Source organism: Fragaria vesca, linkage group LG5 (assembly GCF_000184155.1).
Source record: "Fragaria vesca subsp. vesca linkage group LG5, FraVesHawaii_1.0, whole genome shotgun sequence".
NCBI classification, from domain to species: domain Eukaryota; kingdom Viridiplantae; phylum Streptophyta; class Magnoliopsida; order Rosales; family Rosaceae; genus Fragaria; species Fragaria vesca.
In genome coordinates, this window is record NC_020495.1 from 14,358,783 (window position 1) to 14,380,648 (window position 21,866).

A 21,866-nucleotide genomic window follows, 5' to 3' on the forward strand; every position below is an offset into this window, starting at 1 on the left:
ACGAAATAGACTATATTTCGTCGGCTTTAGTTATTTTTATTTTTTTATTACAAACTTTAGCCGACGAATATTTTAAATTGTTCGTCAGCTAAAGTCTGAGAAAAAACCGACGACATGTCTTTCGTCGGCTAAACTCTAGGACTATAGCCGACTAATACCTTAAATATTTCGTCGGCTAAAGTCTGGGAAGATAACCGACGATATTTTTTTCGTCGGCTAAACTCTGGTCTATAGCCGACGACTTCTACATGTGTCGTCGGCTAAAGTCACCATAGACGACCTTTTCCCGACGAAATCTTAACCGACGAATTAAGCTGATAGGCCGACGAAAAATTTTCGTCGGCTAAGTCCTGGTAGTGATATATATATATAAGTAATATTACTGCCCCTTGTTTAAATTACCTTTCAAAAATATAAGTTATGTACATTAATTTCAATATGGGATTTTTTTTATTAACAAATTTTCCAACGTACGGCAACTCACCCAATTTTAAAAATAAAAGAATTCCTATAAATACCACCATTTTTTTTATGTTATGTTTATGTTATTTTTAATTTCAATATTTCATTTTGTTTATTTAATTATAATTTTATTAACACATAAATCATTATTCACATTCAAAATACCTAATATAAAATTCAATAAACAGTCAATGCCACGTGGCAACCCAGAAACAAAAATCGTGGGTGAAAACTGAAGTCAAATTTCACTGCCACGTGGCGACCCAGGTCACACCCGTGACCCAGGCCTTCCCAAACGAAGACCTATGGGTGGACTTGCTCTTAGTACTACACAAATCCTCTCAAGTCTCGAAGGAAGTGCAAATGAAATTGATACCATTGCACTGATTTAGTTTTGTGCTCTGGTATCTAATTACATTTTTGACTATTTGATATCCTTTTTGTTTCTCTTGAGGTTTTTGCTTCAGTTTTATCTGTGTTTTTTTTTCTAGAGCCTTTGGTTAGCTTTGTTGGGAAAGCTGGTCTCTGACTGTCTGCTTGTTTGCTTTTGTTGCCAAGGTTTTATATTTTCTTTCTTTTTTATATGTATTCATGTACAGAGATGCTCATTTGCTCATTGCAAGTTGATAACTTTTTCAATATTTTGTGTTCGTGGCTCAATACATATATAAATATATAATGCAGGCACAATGCAAGTTTATATTAGGGAAGAAAAGCAGGATTTGCAGGTGGTTGGCTTTGTTGTACTTGTCACATGTTTGAGGCCTCAAATCAAAATGAGCTAACATGGAATTTTGCAGGTAGTTGATAACATTTTCCTACGTTCCAGGCTTTCATGAAATTTTTTCATTTTGGAAGCAAAATGATTGGTTTAGATTGAGGTATGAGTTCCTAAGGTTGTATTTCTTTTAGAACCATGAACAAAATGATTATGGCTAAAAGAGAGAAGGCTGGCAAAAAAACACTACCCACAACCTATATAGGGGGATGCAGGAAAGGAAGGGTCTCCGACTAAGCTCAAGAAATGATGAAATTATGGCTAATATTAGATGAATAAATTGGTTTGCTTCTTGATTATTAGATGAATAAAGCAATTATGGCTAAGTTTTCTCTTTGAGTTTTACTTGTCCTGCGGCCTTAGGGATGCTTCTAAAAACGATTAATTATATATCCAATGTTGTCCAATGCAGGTTCTTGAATCCATTTCTTTAACCTAATTGTTAATAGCAAGTAGCACCTTCTTTATTCGGAACTAAATAACTGATGCATGCATGGATTTACCATTTCCATAATTTCTGTCAAACCAGAAAGCATGCATGAGCATCAGATCGATTTCTCAGTTCGGATTATGAGATAAACTTAGACTCACTTGCTCCACAAGCGCAGAGTCACACTACCCACAAGAACAACACCATAATGTATCCTCTAGTACAGAATAGAGTAGAGAGACGGATTTATTCCGACAAATCTAAAAGAATACGTGCCGAAAACGTTCTCCACATAACGGGGCAAGCATATTCTTAAACTCAATCGACACTACCCTTGGGATAAATAATCCTTGTGTTTCAAGCTTCTCTAAATTAACAGGCCGGTCGCTGTAAACACGGGTGAGTAAATCAGTAACTAGATCAGATCCCGTATAAACACAAATTAATAAGATCATGGTGTACAAAGAATAACCAGCTCTTCATGTGCCTACCAGAATCAGAATGCTTATGGTACTCCCATTCCTTCCATTGCAAAACTGAATGGCAATTTCTGCGTTTGACTTTAAAAACAATCATCCATACATTGGACACAAGACCTCTGCTATCATGGGAAAAAAGGTTACTCATTATGAGCCCCCATATCTGCATGCAACTTCCTCCCCTTCTATGAGCCTCTCCACAGCATCAGATGGAAGGCCAATCATCTCAAATGTCTTTTCCCATACTTTGTGTGAAGTCTCAACATCATGAGCTTCTTCAGAAGGATTGGTTGGATTGCAATCTTGAGAAATGAAAGCGCAAACAGGAAAGTCATCTGATTTCAACAATTGACAGTACTCTGGAACCTGAGGATCAGTGGCTGCAAAGAGAGCACTCCTCGAACCTGCATTGCAAATTAATCATGACAAGGTCAGTTTTCACAATATCTCTATTTTTAGTACCTCTTTAACTTAACTCTTAAGGAGTAGGATTTGTCTGTCAATATTATAGACTTCTTGTTTTCTTGTCTTTTATTTTTTTTTAATTTTTTTTGTAGAAAACTTTGGAGTCACATTTGTGGAAAAGTAGGAAAAAGCTTGTTGTCTTCAAAATCTAAACTTCCACTTATTTTCGGGGAGAAAAAATATACTCATGAGTCATGACATCATCACTCACTACTGTTGTTGATTACTGTAAGCCAGTAGAAGGCCCCTGTTGTACTACACAATAATTAAAGACTGAACAGAGCTTGCTTTTGGTTGTCTTCAAATATAAAATACATTCATAAACACACACACACACACACAAACATATAGTTATAATACACACATTTATCTGAAAATCTATATTCGGTAGCAAAAAGAATCACCTTCTTGAGGACTAAAGATAAAATAGGGTATCAAACGATAACCAGCTTGAACAATACTGGGAAGATCCCTCGCCTGCAATTATTGGATATCAAACAACAGGATACTAAATTGATGAAAACTACAGCACCAGGTTGGAATTGCAAAAGGTTATATGTAGAAAAGTACATAAACCTTTGATCTGTTTTGGAATCTATTAACACTTAAAAAGGATACCCTGTGTGTGTGGGAACACGAGTGTAGAAGAATTGAACAGAAATACCTAAGGTAGTTCTAACTACATTGTCAATAAAACTTATATAACACCCAAGAACCTACATCCTTTTCCAATGTAACAAGATGGGAGAACACATCAAGATACTTACAACGTTTGTCTGGACAACACCAGGAGAAACACATGCTACAGAAATACCAGCTTCAGCAGGCAGCCGCTTATGTAAGACACTACTAAACATGATCTGCAACAAACAGAGGATTCAACATGTACAGCACCAAGTGATGATAATCTAAACAAAACAGATACAATATAACACAGTAATTCAATAATTACAGATCGTGTCCTTTTTTTTTCTAAAATTTAGAAACAATCTTAATAATCTAAACTTCTAAGGTACCTGTGCGAGCTTGCTGCTTGAATAACCCACTAAGCTTGTATACTTTCTTTTCCCAGAAACAACGTTCATGTCGTCTGTGTCAACGAACCCAACATAATGCATCTATATAATGGAAAGATCACTCTTAGATTTACACGACGACATTACTCCAAAGTAAAGTGGAAAATGTTTTATAATAAATTTAACTTCTGCTCAATACCCACATGAACTCAAATGAAGTGTATTTAATTTATGGCCGCAACTAGGTCTAGTTAGTACACACGCCAAACTAGAGTTGTGTGCGTGCTAAAGTCACTTACAAAAGACCAAACCATCCAGATCATTTCAGTGTAGGTTAATATTCCAGTTTGTTGAGAATGACAGAATGACATAACTATCATAGAGCATATAACCATGTGTGTGTATGCATATAGATATAGAGTATAAGAACACCCATGCATCTTTTTATGCATGATAATCAAGGAACTTACAACGGAATTGACATTAACAATTCGACTTGGAGAGCCTCTAATAAGGGATGGCAGTAGCAATACTGATAGCAGTGCTGGAGCCAGATGATTAACTTGTAAGTGCTCTTCATACCCATCTTTTGAAAATTTTTGTGGCTCTGAACTCAAAACAACCAAAGTATACCAGTAAATGACATACCAGATTTAGATAGAAATACAACTACTTATGCATTTCAATACTATGTGCAATGACTACATAGACTGGGACAGAAATACTAAGTGTATGAACATGAAACATTATATCTCTCAATAGCACACAAACTTGCATGTGCTTTTGGAAATGTGAAAATGCTAGGCTGCATGTTCAATAAGACACCCTAGCTTTCTAAAACAGGAAGAAGGTTCCTTATTTTCACTAAACAGTGGAGGAGATTGGCATCATTTGATCAGCTTATCTAATATCAAGAACTTATTGGTATTAAGGACCAACATTACAACTAGCATGATAATGTAATAGGGAAGCAGCTCAACAGCGGAAAGCTTTAAATTTAAGTAAACATGGCGCAAAGACCAACCTCCAATTGAAAATATCCCAGCATTGTTGATAAGAACATGCAGAGATCCCAATCGTGCATTCCAAGCTTCACAAAATCTCACAACAGAATCCAAGGAGAGTAGATCAAGTTCCATCACCTGTTAAGTAACAACAGTTATGCAAGCCATTTTGCATAGGGAAAATTGCAATTTGCTAGGAAATAATAAATTGAAATGATTGCCTTTATGCACAGATTATGTTCTGCTAGAGATGCTGACAACTAAACCATAAATAGAATTATTACAGGGGTTCTGGATTCAAACAAAGGCGGTTTCCAAATTACTATCTGTGCTTTAATAAGACCATTTCATCGAGCAATGGCTTCATTATTTGATATGGTAAGCCGTCTAGCTTCAGTGACTTAAATATTATATACTTCAACAAGATAAGGATTTAGATGCGTGAACCTGAGAGGTTTCACCCAGTTATAAATTCATCTTCAGCATTCGCTCGAGCACAAGAATAAATGGGTTACCTCGATATTGAGAGGAAGGCCCATTCCTGACCATTCATTCTGCCACTTCTGGATCAGCTCCTCAGCTGCTTTGGTGTTTCTCACTGCCATTACAACATGTGCACCGGCCTCCGCCAACTGCCTGTTCAGAAATATGTTATAACCACCAGATACCAGTTATCTCTCAGAGCAGATTATCTGAACTTATCTAAAATTCATTTCATATTATTCAATCCAGTAGCCAAAAAGAGCTGATTGAGATATGCAAATTATACCTGGCAATTTCACGGCCAATACCGCTAGTGGATCCAGTGACAATGCATGTGAGATCATTGACAGGAGGCAAAGGCATTGGGTTTTGCAAATGGCTGGCAGTGATTCTTTGGAACAACATCTCATACACCACATAGAACCAACCTCTCAACCACTCTATCCATCCCAATCCCTCCTTCTTCTTCTTCACTTCCTCTTTCAAATCAGATAATGTCGTTGCCATTTTTGCCACCTGTTCCAAATCCATTCCAAGAATTTCAATATTAAATAAGCAGAAACACAATAACCAATATATTATAACAAACCCAATTCAAAACTCAAAGGAAATTGACTCCTTAGTAGTTTGACTCCTTCAATATTATAACTTCATCATCAGTCATATTCATCAATGGAACCCAATGAACCCCAAACTGAATAAACAATTAAAACATGATTCCAGAAACCCAAAAATCTAGAAACGTGACCCAGATCACCAATACTTGCAAACTCGAAGAAAAAAAAAAAAAGAAAGAAAAAAAAAGAAAGCAAGATCACTATAGCTAAATTGGAAGCTAAATTGAAAAGAATGTAATCAACCTTAAACCAAATGGCAAATTGGGTACTGGGAATTGAGGAGAGAGATTACGTTGCAACTGTTTGTGACTTTGTGAGTTGAAGAGCAGCCCAACAGCCGGTCAGCCGCAACTTAGCTCTTATTCCAGTGAGACTTCCAGCTTCACCTCCCAACTGATAGATTCCGTCATTCAAGATTTTAAGATTCTTAAACCACAGCACAACACACCACATGTCCATATCTGTCATTTTGTCCTGCTAACGTATATATTATAGAACATATGGTTTTTTTTTTTTTCTTGTTTTATTATCTTTTGGTTATTTCAAGATTCCATTACCTTTTTTTATCGAAAAAAGATTCCACAACCTTTTGCTATTATGTCTTCATTTTGTAAGTGAAATGTCTTAAGTTCGACTCACAAAGAATGAAAAGATAATTAATTGTAGTATGATTGTATGTAAGTTGTTTACTTGAACAACAAAAAAGAAAAACAAACCAAGCATTGACACAATAAGCTCATCGATATTTGGTTTTCGATGCAATTAGCAGTACTAGCTAGTATACCTAAGTAGACTTGTTCTATGTTCTAACTTCATTGGTTTCTTAGTCAATTTTTAGCAAAACTTAGAAACCTGAAATAATTTTGTTATTTAACTACTAGATTGACAATTATATTTTCTCTTCTGTGTGTATGTGACCAAATGCATCATATAAGGTTCTGCAAATAATAAGGAGGACCAATGTCATGTGGGGAAGCAACAGCAAGTCCTTAGCAGTTGAATAGTGAAATAGTGCTGATCGATGAGATATTAAACGAGGCAAAAGATTCCACATTAATCTGCATACATAGTCAAGCACTCAAGCTTATATTAAGATACATCAGATCGAAAATTAACATAAAATCTCTGATATGTCATCAACTGCTTGCTGATCAGAGCATCGATCTCATGCATAATGACTCAAGAATATTACTCATAAAAATCATCGATGCATTGGGCACAGACAATTGGTATTATGGAAAAAGATCGAGGTTACTCATTAATTATGAGCTCCATATCGATCTGCATGCAACTTCTTCCCCTTCTATGAGCCTCTCCACAGCATCAGAAGGAAGGCCAATCATCTCAAATGTCTTCTCCCACACTTTGTGTGAAGTCTCAACATTAAGAGCTTCTTCAGAAGGCATGATTGGGTTGCAATCTTGAGAAATGAAAGCGCAAACAGGAAAGTTATATGATTTCAACAACCGACAGTATTTCGGAACCTGAGGATCAGTGGCTGCAAAGAGAGCGCTCCTCGAACCTGCATTGCAATAACTCATCAAATGGTCAGTTTTCACAATATATACCACTACAACAAAAGTGAGCTAAAGATACCATTACATAGCTATTCCCCGAATTTAGTATCTCTTATTTTAACTCTTAAGGAGTAGGAAACTAGGGGAAAAAAAAAAATCACCTTCTTGAGGGCTAAAGATAAAATAGGGTACCAAACGATAAACAGCTTGAATGATTCTGGGAAGATCCCTCGTCTGCAATTCATTGGATATGAACAACAGGAAACTAAATTAATACAACTGCAGCATCACAATGGAATTGCAACAGGTTATAATACGTATAAAATTGAATAAATATTTTGATCTTAGTCTTGGACTCGGTTAAAACTTAAAAGGATACCCAGTGTTATGAGTTGTGTGTGTGCAGCAGGCACATATGCATGTAGAAGACTTGAAAATAAATATCTAAGGTAAATTTAACTAGGTTAAATATAATAACTAGAAAACTAAATCTTTGTTCAAAGTAAGTAACAAGATGGGGGAACACATCAAGATACTTACAACATTTGTCTGGACAATACCAGGAGAAACACATGTTACACAAATACCAGCTTCAGCAGGCAGCCGCTTATGTAAGACACAACTAAACATAATCTGCAACAAACATAAACTACCATCATGTACAACACCAAGTGATGAAATCTAAACAAAAACATATACAAAATAACACAACTAAGGACCTGCATATTTATAGTTCAACAGACCTACATAGGAGCATGAACGTCCGTTTTTTTAGTAACTTGAAAAAATCACAATTAATTACTAAAACTTCTACCTGTGCGAGCTTGCTGCTCGAATAACCTGCTAAGCTTGTATATTTTCTTTTCCCAGACACAAGGTTCATGTCGTCTGTGTCAATGAACCCAACATAAAATGGACCTAAACAATGGAAAGATCAGTCTTAGATTTACATGAAGACATTACTCAAAAGTAGAAAATATCATGTAATAATTTACCTTCTACTCATCAATACCTACATGAACAAATTATCCAAAACACTTCGATACAGCTAATATTCCAGTTTGTTGAGAATGACGTAGCTATCTTAGAGTATATAACCATATATATTATAAACACAAGCATGCATCGATCTTTTTATGCATGATGATTGTGGAACTTACAATGGAATTGACATTTACAATTCGACTTGGAGAGCCTCTAATAAGGGATGGCAATAGCAATACTGATAGAAGTGATGGAGCCAGATGATTCACTTGTAAGTGCTCTTCATACCCATCTTTTGAAAAATTTTGTGGCGCTGAACTCAAAACAACCAAAGTATAACAGTAAATGACAAGCCAGATTGTGATAGATATACAATTACTTATGCATTCCAGTCATCTATCTCATCCCATGACTGAATTAATATAGAAAAAGAATAATTACTAGTACTATTACTAGATATTTGAGCAGGAAAATAGTAAATCTCTAAACAGCACACAAACTTGCATCTGCTCTTGGAAATATGAGAACGGTAGGCTGCAAGTTCAGTAGGACAGCTCTAACCTTCTAAAACAGGAGGAAGGTTCCATGTTTTCACTAAACAGCGGAGAAGATCGGCAATATTTGATCAGCTTACCATTACAGTATCTGATATCAAGAAGTTACTGGTATTTAGGACCAATAATACAACTATCAAGGTAATGTGTAAATCTCCGATGGAAGCATGCAGCTTAACAGCTAAAAGCTTTAAATTTCAGTATATATAGCGCAAAGACCAACCTCCAATGGTAAATCTCCCAGCATTATTGATAAGAACATGCAGAGGTCCCAACCGTGCATTCCACGCTTCAGAAAATCTCACAACAGAATCCAAGGAGAGTAGATCAAGTTCCATTACCTGTTGAAGTTACAACTATCATGAAAGTCATTATGCATGGAAATTGCACCTTTTCCAGGAAAGCGGAAAAAACTCAAATGCTTAGCATTATGCCCAGATTATGTCTAGCTACTACATATGCTGGCAAGTTGAACCAAAAATAAATTTAGTACAAGGCCTCTGGTTTAATTTTTAAGACCAGGATCGGAGTTCATCCAGCAATGGCTTCCTTATTTTATATGATACGCAGTCTAACCTCAGTGATTTAACCACTATATACTTCAACAAGATAAACATTTAAAAATGCACATTATAGGAATGTGATATGTTTGGTCCTGTTATAAATTTATCTTGAGCAGTCACTCGACCACCAGAACAAATAAGTTACCTCGATATTGAGAGGAAGGCCGACTCCAGACCATTCATTTTGCCACTTCTGGAGCAGCTCCTTAGCTGCTTTGGTGTTTTTCACTGCCATTACAACATGTGCACCGGCCTCCGCCAACTGCCTATTCAATGAATAAGTTATAACCACCAGATACCAGTTTTTCTATCTGAGCAGATTATCTGAACTTCTCATAAAATTTCATTAGTATTATTCAATCTGGTAACCAAGAAGAGCTGATTGAAATACGCATATTATACCTGGCAATTTCGCAGCCGATACCGCTAGTGGATCCAGTGACAATGCATGTGAGATGGTTGACAGGAGGCAAAGGCATTGGGATTTGCAAATGGCTGGCAGTGATTCTCTGGAACGGCATCTCATACACCACATAGAACAAACCTCTCAACCACTCTATCCATCCCATTCCCTCCTTCTTCCTCTTCTTCTTCACTTCCTCTTTCAAATCAGATGATGTGGTCGCCATTTCTGCCACCTTTTCCAAATCCACTCCAAGATTTTCAATACTAAATAAGCAGAAACACGACAATCAATATATTATACTACTTTCTTCATCACTTAAATTCAACAATGACCAAATGAGCCCCAGATAGCTAAATCTGAAGCTAAGTTGAAAAGAATGGCAAATGCAGAGGAAGTTTACGTTGCAACTGTTTTTGAGTTGAAGAGCAGCAGACCTGAGCTGTTATTCAACAGAGACTTCCAGCTTTGCATCCGAACCAATAGATTTCAAGATAGAACAACAGTAAAACACATGGGGAATATGACTGAAATTATTATAAATTCTTTTAATAGCCCACTAGTTGTAAAATTATTATTACGAACAAGCTCCTTAAATGCTTCCTTCTTTGGAAGAGAAAGTACCCTAATCAACATCAGAAAAGAATCATGACTTGCATTGAGGTGAAGGATCAGAGCATTTCCCGATCAACAGTTGCATTAGGTGAACTGAAATTTTCTCTTATTGGCCAGTAAGCAACTGAGAGTTAAAACATGAAATGTAATCGAACTACATAAATAGATCATGTGTTGTAGTACTAGCATAAACAAGTAGATTTGTTCTGTATTCTAATTCTCTGTTTTCTTTTTAGCCAACGTTTAGTTGAAAACAGTGAAGCACCGAAATAATTATGTATACCTCTTTAGCTTATGCACATTTCCTTCACCATTTTCATTGCCACTGCTCTGAAACATACAATTTCTACTTCCCCTCACAAGTTCAAATAAAACCATACCATAGCTGTACACATCAGTCTTGTCTGTGATTCCTCTGCTAGTTAGCCATTCGGGTGCAAGGTAACCCCGAGTTCCTCTCAATGTTGTCAATAGTTCTGATTTTTCATCATATAGCAGCTTGGCAAGCCCAAAATCTGATATCTTGACTTGCATATCATCATTTAAAAGAATGTTCTCTGGCTTGATGTCACAGTGGATGATCTTTGGTTCGCATCCGCTGTGCAAGTAAGCAAGTCCTCTTGCCATTCCAAGTGCTATTTCATACCTTTTTGGCCATTCTAAAACCAGGCCATTACCAAAAAGGATCTTCTCCAATGAACCTCTATTCATATACTCATAAATCAGACAGCATTGTTTCCCATGGGTGCAGATCATGACTATGAGATATTCTGTAAATAAAGCTGTATATGTAGTTTACCATTCTTGGTCCTATAATCGTGGATCTCACATGTATGTACTCTGTATATATGCTGCACTTTGCTGCAATGCTGAATAAGAAAAATAACTTCTTCCAATATCAATTTCTTTATGGTACCAGAGCAATCGTTCTTGGGACCCTAGAAATTCATACCAAAAACACCAAAAACATACCCCATGACTGGAAGCGAGGAACAGAAGCTCATCGAGCAAAACAAAGACTCGAGTTCTTCCAAAACCTCAGAACCATGGGAGAAATCCAACCATCCACTATTTCTACATCACTCGGATCAGCCTGGTGCTGTCCTTGTGGCACAACCACTGATGGAAGATAATTACACCGCATGGGCCCAATCAATGGACATGGCACTCGCCATCAAGAACAAGAAGGGGTTCATAGATGGTACCCTCAAAAGATCAACTCACAATCCCGATGAACAACAACAATGGGATCGTTGCAATATTCTTGTCAAAACATGGCTGCTGGCATCAATGTCGAAGGAGATTTCTCGCAGCGTTGCTCAATGCAAGAATGCAAGAGGTATATGGCTAGATCTTCAAGAAAGGTTTTGTCATACTAACACAGTTTCACTGTTCAATATAGAGAATGCAATACATGATTGTGAACAGGGGACAAACTCAGTCACAACCTTCTTCACGGAGCTTAAAAGTTTGTGGGATGAGAAGGAAACTCTATGTGCACTACCACCCTGTTCTTGCGATGCAGCCACTGAGGTTACAGCCTATATGGAGTCCCAAAAGACCATGAAGTTCCTAATGGGATTGAATGAAAATTATGCAATGATCCGAAGCACAATCATAGGCATGGATCCTCTCCCTAATGTGAAGAAGGCATACTCTCTTGCACTCCGCCATGAGAAACAAGCAGAGGTTTCCAGTGGAAAGTCTGCGTTGCCACCAGAAGCGTCTGCCTTTGCAGCCAAGAAAGACGGCCGTGCATTCAATTTTGCTGAAGGAGAGGCATCTGTCTTTGCAGCCAAAAAGACCAACCGTGATTTTAGTTTTACAGAAGGAGAGACAAAGCACTGTGCCAAGTGCAACATGAACAATCACTACACCAAAAACTGTAGAGCTCACCTCAAATGCACATATTGCAACAACAAAGGTCACACTTATGATTATTGCCGAAAGAGGAAGAATGCCAGTGAAGGTGGACAATCACGACCAACAGTTAATCATGTAGCTTTTCAGCATGATAGTAAGGAGGCAGTACCCGAGTTGCAGCTCTCGCCAGAAACATGTCAACAGTTTCTCAATCAACTCTTGATTGCCTCAAAGTCTGCTTCTGCCAACTCGGTCGGTAAAGTTCCAAATTATGAGGAACTTTCAGGTAAAGCATTCCACCTTGCACAAAGTAGACATGAAACAATATGGTTGTTGGATAGTGGTGCCAGTGATCACATTGTTTGTAACCCTAAAATGCTTACCTCATTGAAACCAGCACAAAACCGATGGGTTCGACTTCCTGATGGTAGATCAACACATGTTACTGACATTGGCACAACAGTTTTCCATCCTAATTTTGTTCTCCATGATGTTCTATGTGTCCCATACTTTTACCTAAACCTGATTTCTGTGAGCAAACTAGCTCGAGACTCATTCTATATCACCATTTTTCTGAGAGAAGTTTGTGTCATACAGGACCTACGATCGGGGAAGATGATTGGGACGGGAACTGAAAGGGAGGGACTCTACTGCCTTAATCCACCAACGACTCCACCAATGAAAGGAACATGCAATGCGGTACACAACATTTCAGACAATATGTGGCATCAAAGACTCGGTCATCCTTCCAACAAAGTTTTACCCTTATTTCCATTCCTTACAAATAAAGTTTGCACTTCAAACAATTGTCCTGTCTGTCCTTTAGCCAAGCTTACTAGGCAACCCTTTTCATTGAGTACTACTCGCAGTGAATCTTGCTTTGATTTAATTCATATTGATATTTGGGGTGGTTATCATGTTCCATCTATTTCTGGTGCAAAGTACTTCCTAACCATTGTCGATGATCATTCACGAAGCACATGGGTGTATTTGATGACGCAAAAATCTGAAGCACGTACTCTGTTAATCCATTTTATCCAATTAGTCAATAAACAGTTTGGTAAGTGTGTTAAGGTTGTTAGGAGTGACAATGGTCCAGAATTCAAGATTCCCCAATTTTACTCAGCTAAAGGGATCGTTCACCAAACAAGATGTGTCAACACACCGCAACAAAATGGTTTGGCTGAATGCAAGCATCGGCATTTGTTAAATATGGCCCGAGCCCTCCTATTTCAAGCCAACTTATCAAAACCATTTTGGGGGGATGCCATACTCACTGCAGCTTATTTAATCAATAGGACCCCAACTCCAGTGCTTCAAGGCAAAACACCTTTTGAACAACTTTTCAACAAGGAACCCAGTTACTCCCATCTGAGGGTCTTTGGTTGTCAATGTTTTGTGTCCACACATCCTAAACACCCTAGCAAGTTTGACCCTCGATCCACTGAGTGTATTTTTCTTGGATATCCTCATGGTCAAAAAGGGTACAAGGTTTATAACTTAGCCACCAAGAAAACCCTAGTTTCCCGGGATGTGATCTTTTTCGAAGGTGTGTTTCCTTTCCAAACAAATTCTAATCTTCCTTTACCAACTAACCCAAATTTATTCCCTCATACAACTCCATCACCCTATTCTGATCCGGAGTCCACCTCACACATAACTCCTACAATTACTCAACCAAATCCCAAGTCTTCCGCTGACTTTCACTCTCTTGATTCTCTCCCTCATTCCACAACACCATCAGACCACAATCTCTCATCATCACCAAATCCAAATCCAAATCCTATCGTCCCTTCTGCCAATGAGTCTGATCACGTTACACCTCTCATTCCGACTTCACCATCTTCGCAGCAACATCAACCATCACCATCCCTACCACCACCACGAAGATCTTTTCGAGCCACCAAGGTACCAACCGCATTGCAGGACTTTCATATTGATGCAGTCCTCCCATCACGTACTGCCCCGTCACAATCATCTTCTCCGACCGACATTCATGTCCCAGGTACTGCTCATAGCCTTTCACAAGTTTTGTCTTATGCTAACCTCTCTTCCACTCATAAAACCTTTACTGCCAATATCACTTTGGAAAAAGAACCCACTTCATTCTCTCAGGCTGTTAAGGATCCCAAATGGAGAGAAGCTATGCAACAAGAAGTTCAAGCACTTCAGAATAACAAGACTTGGAGCTTAGTTCCTCCTCCAGCTCACAAACGACCAATTGGTTGTAAGTGGGTTTACAAGATCAAGTACAACCCCGATGGCACAGTTGAGCGGTACAAGGCCAGGTTAGTGGCCAAAGGCTACAGTCAAGTTGAAGGGCTTGATTACAGGGAAACATTTGCCCCGGTTGCTAAGCTAACAACGGTCCGAGTTCTTCTTAGCCTTGCTGCATTGCGAAATTGGCACCTCCACCAGTTGGACGTCAATAATGCCTTTCTCAATGGCGACCTCACCGAAGATGTGTACATGCAACTCCCTCTGGGCTCCGAACGAAAGGGGGAGAATAGAGTCTGCAAACTCCACAAGTCGTTATACGGGTTAAAGCAAGCCTCTAGACAATGGTTTTTGAAATTGTCCACAGCACTCAAGTCAGCCGGATTCAAGCAATCATGGTCTGATTATTCCTTGTTCGTCCGAAGCCATCAAGGTACTTTTACAGCTTTGTTGGTTTACGTTGATGATGTCATTCTAGCAGGAAACAATTTAGCAGATATCACAGAGACAAAGCGTTTCCTTTCAAGTCACTTCAAACTAAAAGATATGGGGCAATTACGGTACTTTCTTGGGATAGAGGTCGCAAGGTCCAAACAGGGAATTGTTTTATGTCAAAGAAAGTATGCATTGGAAATTCTTGAAGATACAGGATTCCTTGGAGCAAAACCATCACAGTTTCCGGTTGAGCAGAGCATCACACTCACACAGGGAAGTGGAGATTTACTGGCAGATGCATCGCAATACCGAAGGCTGGTTGGGCGTCTCATTTACCTAACCATCACAAGACCGGACCTTGTATATGCAGTTCACATACTCAGCCAATTCATGGACAAACCAAGACAACCTCACTTGGATGCAGCGCACAAGGTATTGAGATATATCAAACAGACACCTGGTCAAGGAATTTTATTACCTTCCACAGGATTGTTGGAGCTGAGAGCATATTGTGACGCAGACTGGGCACGATGCAAAGACACTCGAAGATCAACAACTGCCTATTGTATCTTCCTCGGACATGCTCCTATCTCATGGAAAACAAAGAAACAGAGTACAGTCTCACGTTCAAGTGCAGAGGCTGAGTACCGTTCAATGGCCACTACATGTTGTGAAATTACGTGGCTACAATACATATTGAGAGACTTGAATGTCAAACAGATGCAACCGGTTAGACTGTTTTGTGATAACCAGGCAGCACTACACATAGCATCAAATCCTGTGTTTCATGAACGAACCAAACATATAGAAATAGACTGTCATGTTGTACGTGAAAAGGTGCAGAGGGGATTGGTAAAAACATAACACATACGGACCAAGGAACAACCAGCAGACATATTCACAAAGCCATTGAGTTCGAACCAGTTCTCCACATTACTAAGCAAGTTAGGAGTGATCAACATACACTCCAACTTGAGGGGGAGTATTAAAGGAAAGTATCCCAAGTAATCGGGATCATGACTATGAGATATTCTGTAAATAAAGCTGTATATGTAGTTTACCATTCTTGGTCCTATAATCGTGGATCTCACATGTATGTACTCTGTATATATGCTTCACTTTGCTGCAATGCTGAATAAGAAAAATAACTTCTTCCAATATCAATTTCTTTAGAAACCTCTCAACTTAACCAGATTTGCATGGTGGATGCTTCCGATTGTTGCTGTCTCGGCACATAATTCCATCTTCCCTCGGTCTCCCAAACTTGTTATCTTTTTCACTGCCACTACAGTATTGTCTAGTACAGTACCTTTATATACTGTACCAAATCCTCCACTGCCAATTTGGGCCTTAAAATTTTCTGTTGCAGCTACAAGCTCTTCAATATTGAATCTCCTGGGCAAACCCGGAATAGAGATCATCTCCATCTCTGCTGATGAAGATGAATCCCATCTGTCTAAGTTTACTCCAGTAGGCCTTTTCTTTCTCAACCATCTTATTACTACCACCACCACCACCGCCACCATGGTTATCAACATGAACAACCCCGACAAACCAAAGCTGATATTGGAAAACTATGTTTCTCTTGCTCAGTCGATACTTGAGATATCTTTAGGATAGCCTTTATGTACCCTAATGGACCTCCCTGAACATCAGAGTTTAACATGAAACCACCCATATTGTAATCAAGGAGATAACAATAACCAGATGAATTTTCAAAGAAAATCCCGGAGCAAGAACAATCTTGTGAGCATAGATTCTGACATAGTGATAAGTTCACACCAATTTCCACAGGCTCAGTGAAATGATTACCAATATAGTCTATGCCATTTTGAATTTGCACATAAACAGTCGAGGAATTAACTTCACTGACATTACCTGTTGCAGTACAAGCAGAAGGCAAAGAGATTGTCCCCTCTGAAACTTGTTTCGGAGCACAACTGTAATTCTGATCAGCAGAGAAATCTGAAGGGCATACACACGTCTGATTCGTGCATAATCCCATCTTTCCACACATGAATGGAACTTGGCAACTATCTACTGGCATTGTAAAATCCAGCGCCATATTGTTGACTTCCATGTTGATGCTGAAAATCCCTTCACTTCCCAACCAGGCAATCTTTGCATCTGAGGGTACCAAGGCAACTTGCAAAACAACCTGCAAGCCATCCTCCCCAACTAAATGCAAGCCAGTACTGTTCATTTCCATATAGGACACCGGCGTATTTGAGGTCTTGTAAGCTTCTGGTTCCATGGATAGTAGCCAAAAAGTCTGGCTCTTCCATTGCAGCACCATATCCTCACTGGTAATATTAAGAGTATAAATACCGTGGGAGGAGTTACCATTTGAAACAGCACTGACTAATGATTTACCGCCATACAAACCCTGTCCTATGACGAGAGTGTCAGTTGGATAATCAAAACTCTGCCACAGAGACACATTTTCAGCATCAACCAATATGAGGTTCCCGGTTTCTAGAGCAGCAACCGGAGAGCTCAACAACGGTGTTGACCATACAACCTTGTTCGAGTCATCGGTGAGGCTAAGGCCATTGATGGTGAACAAGAGGCTAGAAGTTAGTGATATGGGCGTGTTGCAGTTGGCTGACCAGATGATGGTGTTAGATGCTTTATGGATGATACACAAATAGAAAGAAGTAACTGTTGAGTATGGCGCGGTGATTGAAGCTGTGTAAGTGCCATTAGTAGAGACCAAAAAAGCGCCAAGTTCACCAGGTCAATTGACTCTTCTCATACATAATTTTTGGTTGATTAGTTAAATGTTCTACATAGAAATGACCCTCCTAATTAAGTTCCTAAAAATGTCATTGCTTTCATTTCTATTGGCAATGTTTGATAAATTCCTTCTCAGCTTTTATAAATACAAATGAAAGAGGAATTCATAATCAATGGTTCTCTAATGAATCAATCTCATCAGATAATTTATAATGTTAGGTATAATCGAACGATTAAAAGATTTTCTATAAAGTAACTACGTTATCGATCGATATTTTGTCTCAACTTAATAGCCACTTAAATCTTGACCCTTCTAAATCGAGTTTCTAGCTATGCCACTGCATCAATGAATAGGGAATGGCTGGCATTGAAGGGTGGAAAGATGGACTGAGAAAAGGGAGGAGATGACTGTGAAACCGTAAGAAATGGGAAGAGTGCATGGCATGAGATGAAGGTGAACAAAGAAAAAGAATCCATTACCATAACAATTTGGTTGGAAAAAAGACTTGCTATTTCAGATTTCAAAGACATGAAACTTGATGAAGCAGGGGTGGTGACTTTCAGTCCCTTCACCAGGTAGATAAACATATATAAGTCAAATGATTGAAATTATGATCAATAATTCTGTTTATAATTAAAACTAGTCAATAGTCAATACTACCTGTCCTAGTTGAAGCTATGAACTTAATGACAGAAAAGCTCATCAAATAGCAGTCAACTAATTTTTTTTATTTCCTAAATTAAAAAAACTAGTGAATTGTGTACTCACATTTTCCTTATAAGAAAAACAAGACCTGAACTAAATTGACTTGGCCTACATTATGGAAATAAGGAATTCAGTTTGTTACTGTATATCAGGGTTTTAGCTATGAAAATCAGACAGAAAAGCTACATCAAAGGCTAGTCAACAATTTTTTTTTTGTTCAAACCTGAATACATGATGAGTATCATAAAATAAAAAGACAATGATCTATGAACTTTGATTGACATCTCATTGTGGCAAACGTGTTGCATCAAGATAATAAACATTTGCTCAGCTGAATAAAGTTATAAACATTACCTTAATTTTCGGAGCATAAGTTCAGATTCGATTCTTCAGGATGATTGATAGTAGCCTAGAAAAATAATATCTAATATAAGTACCTTAGTTTTTGGGGCAGGTGTTCAAATAGTTGACTAGAAATAAGAGCAAACCAGCATAGGGAAACCATCAAATCTCACCTGGATGCCGCCTATATACCTAGAGCTGGGTCTTTTCTTGTAACCAGGCTGAAACACAAGGTCATAATACTGCTAAATTAGAGCAGAATTTGCGTAAAGGAAGTTTAACATGATCATTCTTTGGAAATTCCAGTATAAACATAAGAGGACTTGGTTTAAGCTGAGGGAAACCATCAACCAAAAACAGAAAATCAAGGACACAAAATGGTACAAGAATCTTTTCATTTAGTAACAATGACAATCTTCCATGGACATAGCCTTAGACTTTATGCCGATCTAACTGAAGGGAGAAATCTTTTATCAAGCAATACAAAGTTTGAACTCAGGACTACTGTCCAAAGTTCCTGCTGCTATGTGTCTCTACTTACAGACCATTAACTGACCATATTAATTACATGTAACGCATGCCGCAAATAACCTCCAAAAAAGTGCTAAGCTTAGAAGAGCAGCAGGACTAGGAATGTACTGAACTATTATTCACATTACAATCAGTGGTTTTCTGTTAGGTACAAGAAACACAATTTGTTCTGCTTAAACAATCCTTGTGAGCAGTCTGGATGTCTCAGTGATTTTCCCACCATACAATCTTAAGAACTCTAGTGCCTCAACCCTAGGCTCCCTTATAGGTAATCTGCCTTCCAACATAGCTACCACATTAGTCATACTTGGCCTTAGTGTTGGAACTATATGTAAACAACTTAATGCTACTCTCACTAGAGTCTCTACCTCCTCAATCCTAACCTGACCCTCTAGTCTTGGGTCGGCTAGTTCCATATATCTTCTTTGCTTATGCATTTCAAGTGCAAGTAGAGGGAAATACACCATTCCAAGGTTGCAACTGGTTGAAGTGAAAGATGGTCCATTTGCTTCACTGACATCACTTTCAGTGCTGCTGCACTGGAACAAGAAATTTCTGCTTCCCCTCACCAGTTCCAGTAAAACCATTCCATAGCTATATACATCAGTTTTGTCAGTGATTCCATGGCTAGTAAGCCATTCAGGTGCAAGATAGCCCCGAGTTCCACTCAGTGTTGTCAACAGTTTGGAATTTTCATGGCTCAGCAGCTTGGCAAGCCCAAAATCTGATATTTTTACTTGAAAGTCTGAATGCAAAAGAATGTTTTCAGGCTTAATGTCGCAGTGGATGATCTTCTGTGGCATCCACTGTGCAAGTAAGCCAGACCCCGTGCCATTCCAAGCGCTATTTCGTATCTCTTTTGCCATTCTAAGACAGGAGCATTAGACTCATTCCCAAAAAGAATCTTTTCCAGTGAACCTCTATTCATATAATCATAAACTAGAAAGTACTGCTTCCCATGGATGCACAAACCTCTTAACTTGACGAGATTGACATGGTGGATGTTTCCAATTGAAGCAGTCTCGTTGCAAAACTCCATCTTCCCTCGAACTCCTAAACTCTTCATCTTCTTCACTGCCACTACAGTCTTGTCTGCTATAGTACCCTTATACACAGTACCAAATCCACCACTGCCAATTTGATTATTAAAATTTTCAGTTGCAGCAACAAGCTCTTCATAACTAAATCTTACTGGTAAACCCGGGATGGAGGCCATCTCAGGATCTGCTGTTGAAGACGAATTCAAACGTCCAAAGGTCATTCTGTTTGACCTTCTCTTTCTCAACCATAGAATGATCATGACCAGGATGGTGGTGAACAAGAACCCTGAAAGGGTTATTATAACCACCAAACTTGATACTGCTAAACCATGTTTCTTATTCTCTTCCGGGATTACAGACACAGTTGAGAGAGCCTTAATGTACCCTAATAGCCCTTCCTCACCAAAGGCCATAGGCATGAGGGAACCTAAATTGAATTCGAGAAGATAACAAGAACCAGAAGAATTTTCATGGAAAATTCCCAGGCAAGAACAGTTTTGTGAGCATAAATCTTGACATAGTGATAAATTCATCACATGGTTCACAGGCTGTGATAGGAGCATAATTATGCGACGATATGATGGTTAATTCCCCTCTTTACTTTATTAGTTTATCGTATTTTCCATTTGATTTAGTTATTTTTATGTTTATTAGGTGTTTCGGAGCAAAGAAAGGAATATGAAGCAAAAGAGGAGAAATCTTGAAGGATTAGGAATTCATGTCGTGTAAGGAAAGAATTATGGGATTTGCCAGAAATTATCATCTAACTTCGACAGAGGATTGTGATCAGCTCACAACGATTCAGACAATGAGTTATATATCAATAGAAGCTACAAGAGTCTACTTTCTAGAAATTTTTACGGATCGTCAATACCTATTTTGTAGAAGAAGTTATGATCATTTTAGTGGCCGAAGGTCAGTCTGCCCGAATTTCTGATTTGGACCATAACTTCAATTTCAAGGCCCAATCCAAATCAGCTGGCCCATGGACGGAAATTGAGGGTTCTCTAACCTAATATCATCTGATACACGAGAGGAAACGAAGAAAAAAAAGGAGAAGTCGGGAAGAAAAGAACACAAGAATCGGACGGAACAAGATTGATCTCTTCTTAAGGATTCTTCAAGCTCGGTTATTGTTGTCTTCCCCTTCCATGAACTCTTTTGTGTTTTTAATTTTCATTATGCGCAACTAAACTCATAGTAGCTAGGGGGCTGTTGAAGCCCCTAGACATGATTCATAACATGCTTTGATTTTCAATTTGTTTTTGCAATTAATGAGATTGAGGTTTTGTTTACTGATTGTTCATCGATGAATTCTTTGCGTGTGTGCTTTGGAGGCCTACTTAGTATACATGCTAGGGTTCTAATACTTTGATTATTTGATGCCTGGGTCAATATCGAATCCCTCAAATTGTCTAGAGAAGTAATCGGTAGTTTTCACTAGCGAGTAGACGAAACCCTCGGTTTAGCAAGGCGCTAAATTTATTGCGATGCCTAGTGATTGCTCAAACTCTTTTCATGCTTATTGATCTCTGCTTGTTTAACCTAATAAACGTACCTTTAGGTTACAATGTTTGAGAATAGTTTAGGTATAGAGCACTTCCTGCCTAACGTACAAAGTAAGAA

The 21,866-nt window shown here is 38.4% G+C and overlaps 3 protein-coding genes and 1 pseudogene across 4 annotated transcripts in view; all 4 read right to left on the reverse strand.

The window, feature by feature from the left end:
• Positions 1-1,960: 1,960 nt before the first annotated feature.
• On the reverse strand, positions 1,961-6,079 carry LOC101296865 (retinol dehydrogenase 11-like). Its single transcript, XM_004299765.1, has 9 exons — positions 5,978-6,079; positions 5,404-5,633; positions 5,150-5,270; positions 4,655-4,772; positions 4,101-4,237; positions 3,631-3,732; positions 3,382-3,474; positions 3,019-3,091; positions 1,961-2,553 (listed from the first exon to the last, which is right to left on the reverse strand). The coding sequence occupies exons 2-9, from the start codon at positions 5,622-5,624 to the stop codon at positions 2,297-2,299; spliced, it is 1,122 nt and encodes a 373-aa protein (XP_004299813.1). The 5' UTR covers positions 5,625-5,633; positions 5,978-6,079; the 3' UTR covers positions 1,961-2,296.
• Positions 6,080-6,996: 917 nt separating this feature from the next.
• On the reverse strand, positions 6,997-9,981 carry LOC101308474 (WW domain-containing oxidoreductase-like). The gene is made up of 8 exons (XM_004301375.1): positions 9,755-9,981; positions 9,498-9,618; positions 9,013-9,130; positions 8,408-8,548; positions 8,066-8,169; positions 7,792-7,884; positions 7,413-7,485; positions 6,997-7,256 (listed from the first exon to the last, which is right to left on the reverse strand). The coding sequence occupies exons 1-8, from the start codon at positions 9,979-9,981 to the stop codon at positions 6,997-6,999; spliced, it is 1,137 nt and encodes a 378-aa protein (XP_004301423.1).
• Positions 9,982-10,643: 662 nt separating this feature from the next.
• Positions 10,644-16,411, reverse strand: LOC101308774 (G-type lectin S-receptor-like serine/threonine-protein kinase At5g35370-like). Its single transcript, XM_004301376.1, has 2 exons — positions 16,060-16,411; positions 10,644-11,122 (listed from the first exon to the last, which is right to left on the reverse strand). The coding sequence occupies exons 1-2, from the start codon at positions 16,409-16,411 to the stop codon at positions 10,644-10,646; spliced, it is 831 nt and encodes a 276-aa protein (XP_004301424.1).
• Positions 16,412-16,416: 5 nt separating this feature from the next.
• Positions 16,417-21,866, reverse strand: part of LOC101309062 — an 11,588-nt pseudogene continuing 6,138 nt past the window's right edge. The window contains exons 2-4 of the transcript XR_184809.1: positions 19,380-20,751; positions 18,816-18,890; positions 16,417-17,310 (exon numbers count right to left, since the gene is read on the reverse strand). The product of XR_184809.1 is annotated as a G-type lectin S-receptor-like serine/threonine-protein kinase At5g35370-like (transcript). The remainder of the gene's footprint in view (positions 17,311-18,815; positions 18,891-19,379; positions 20,752-21,866) is intronic.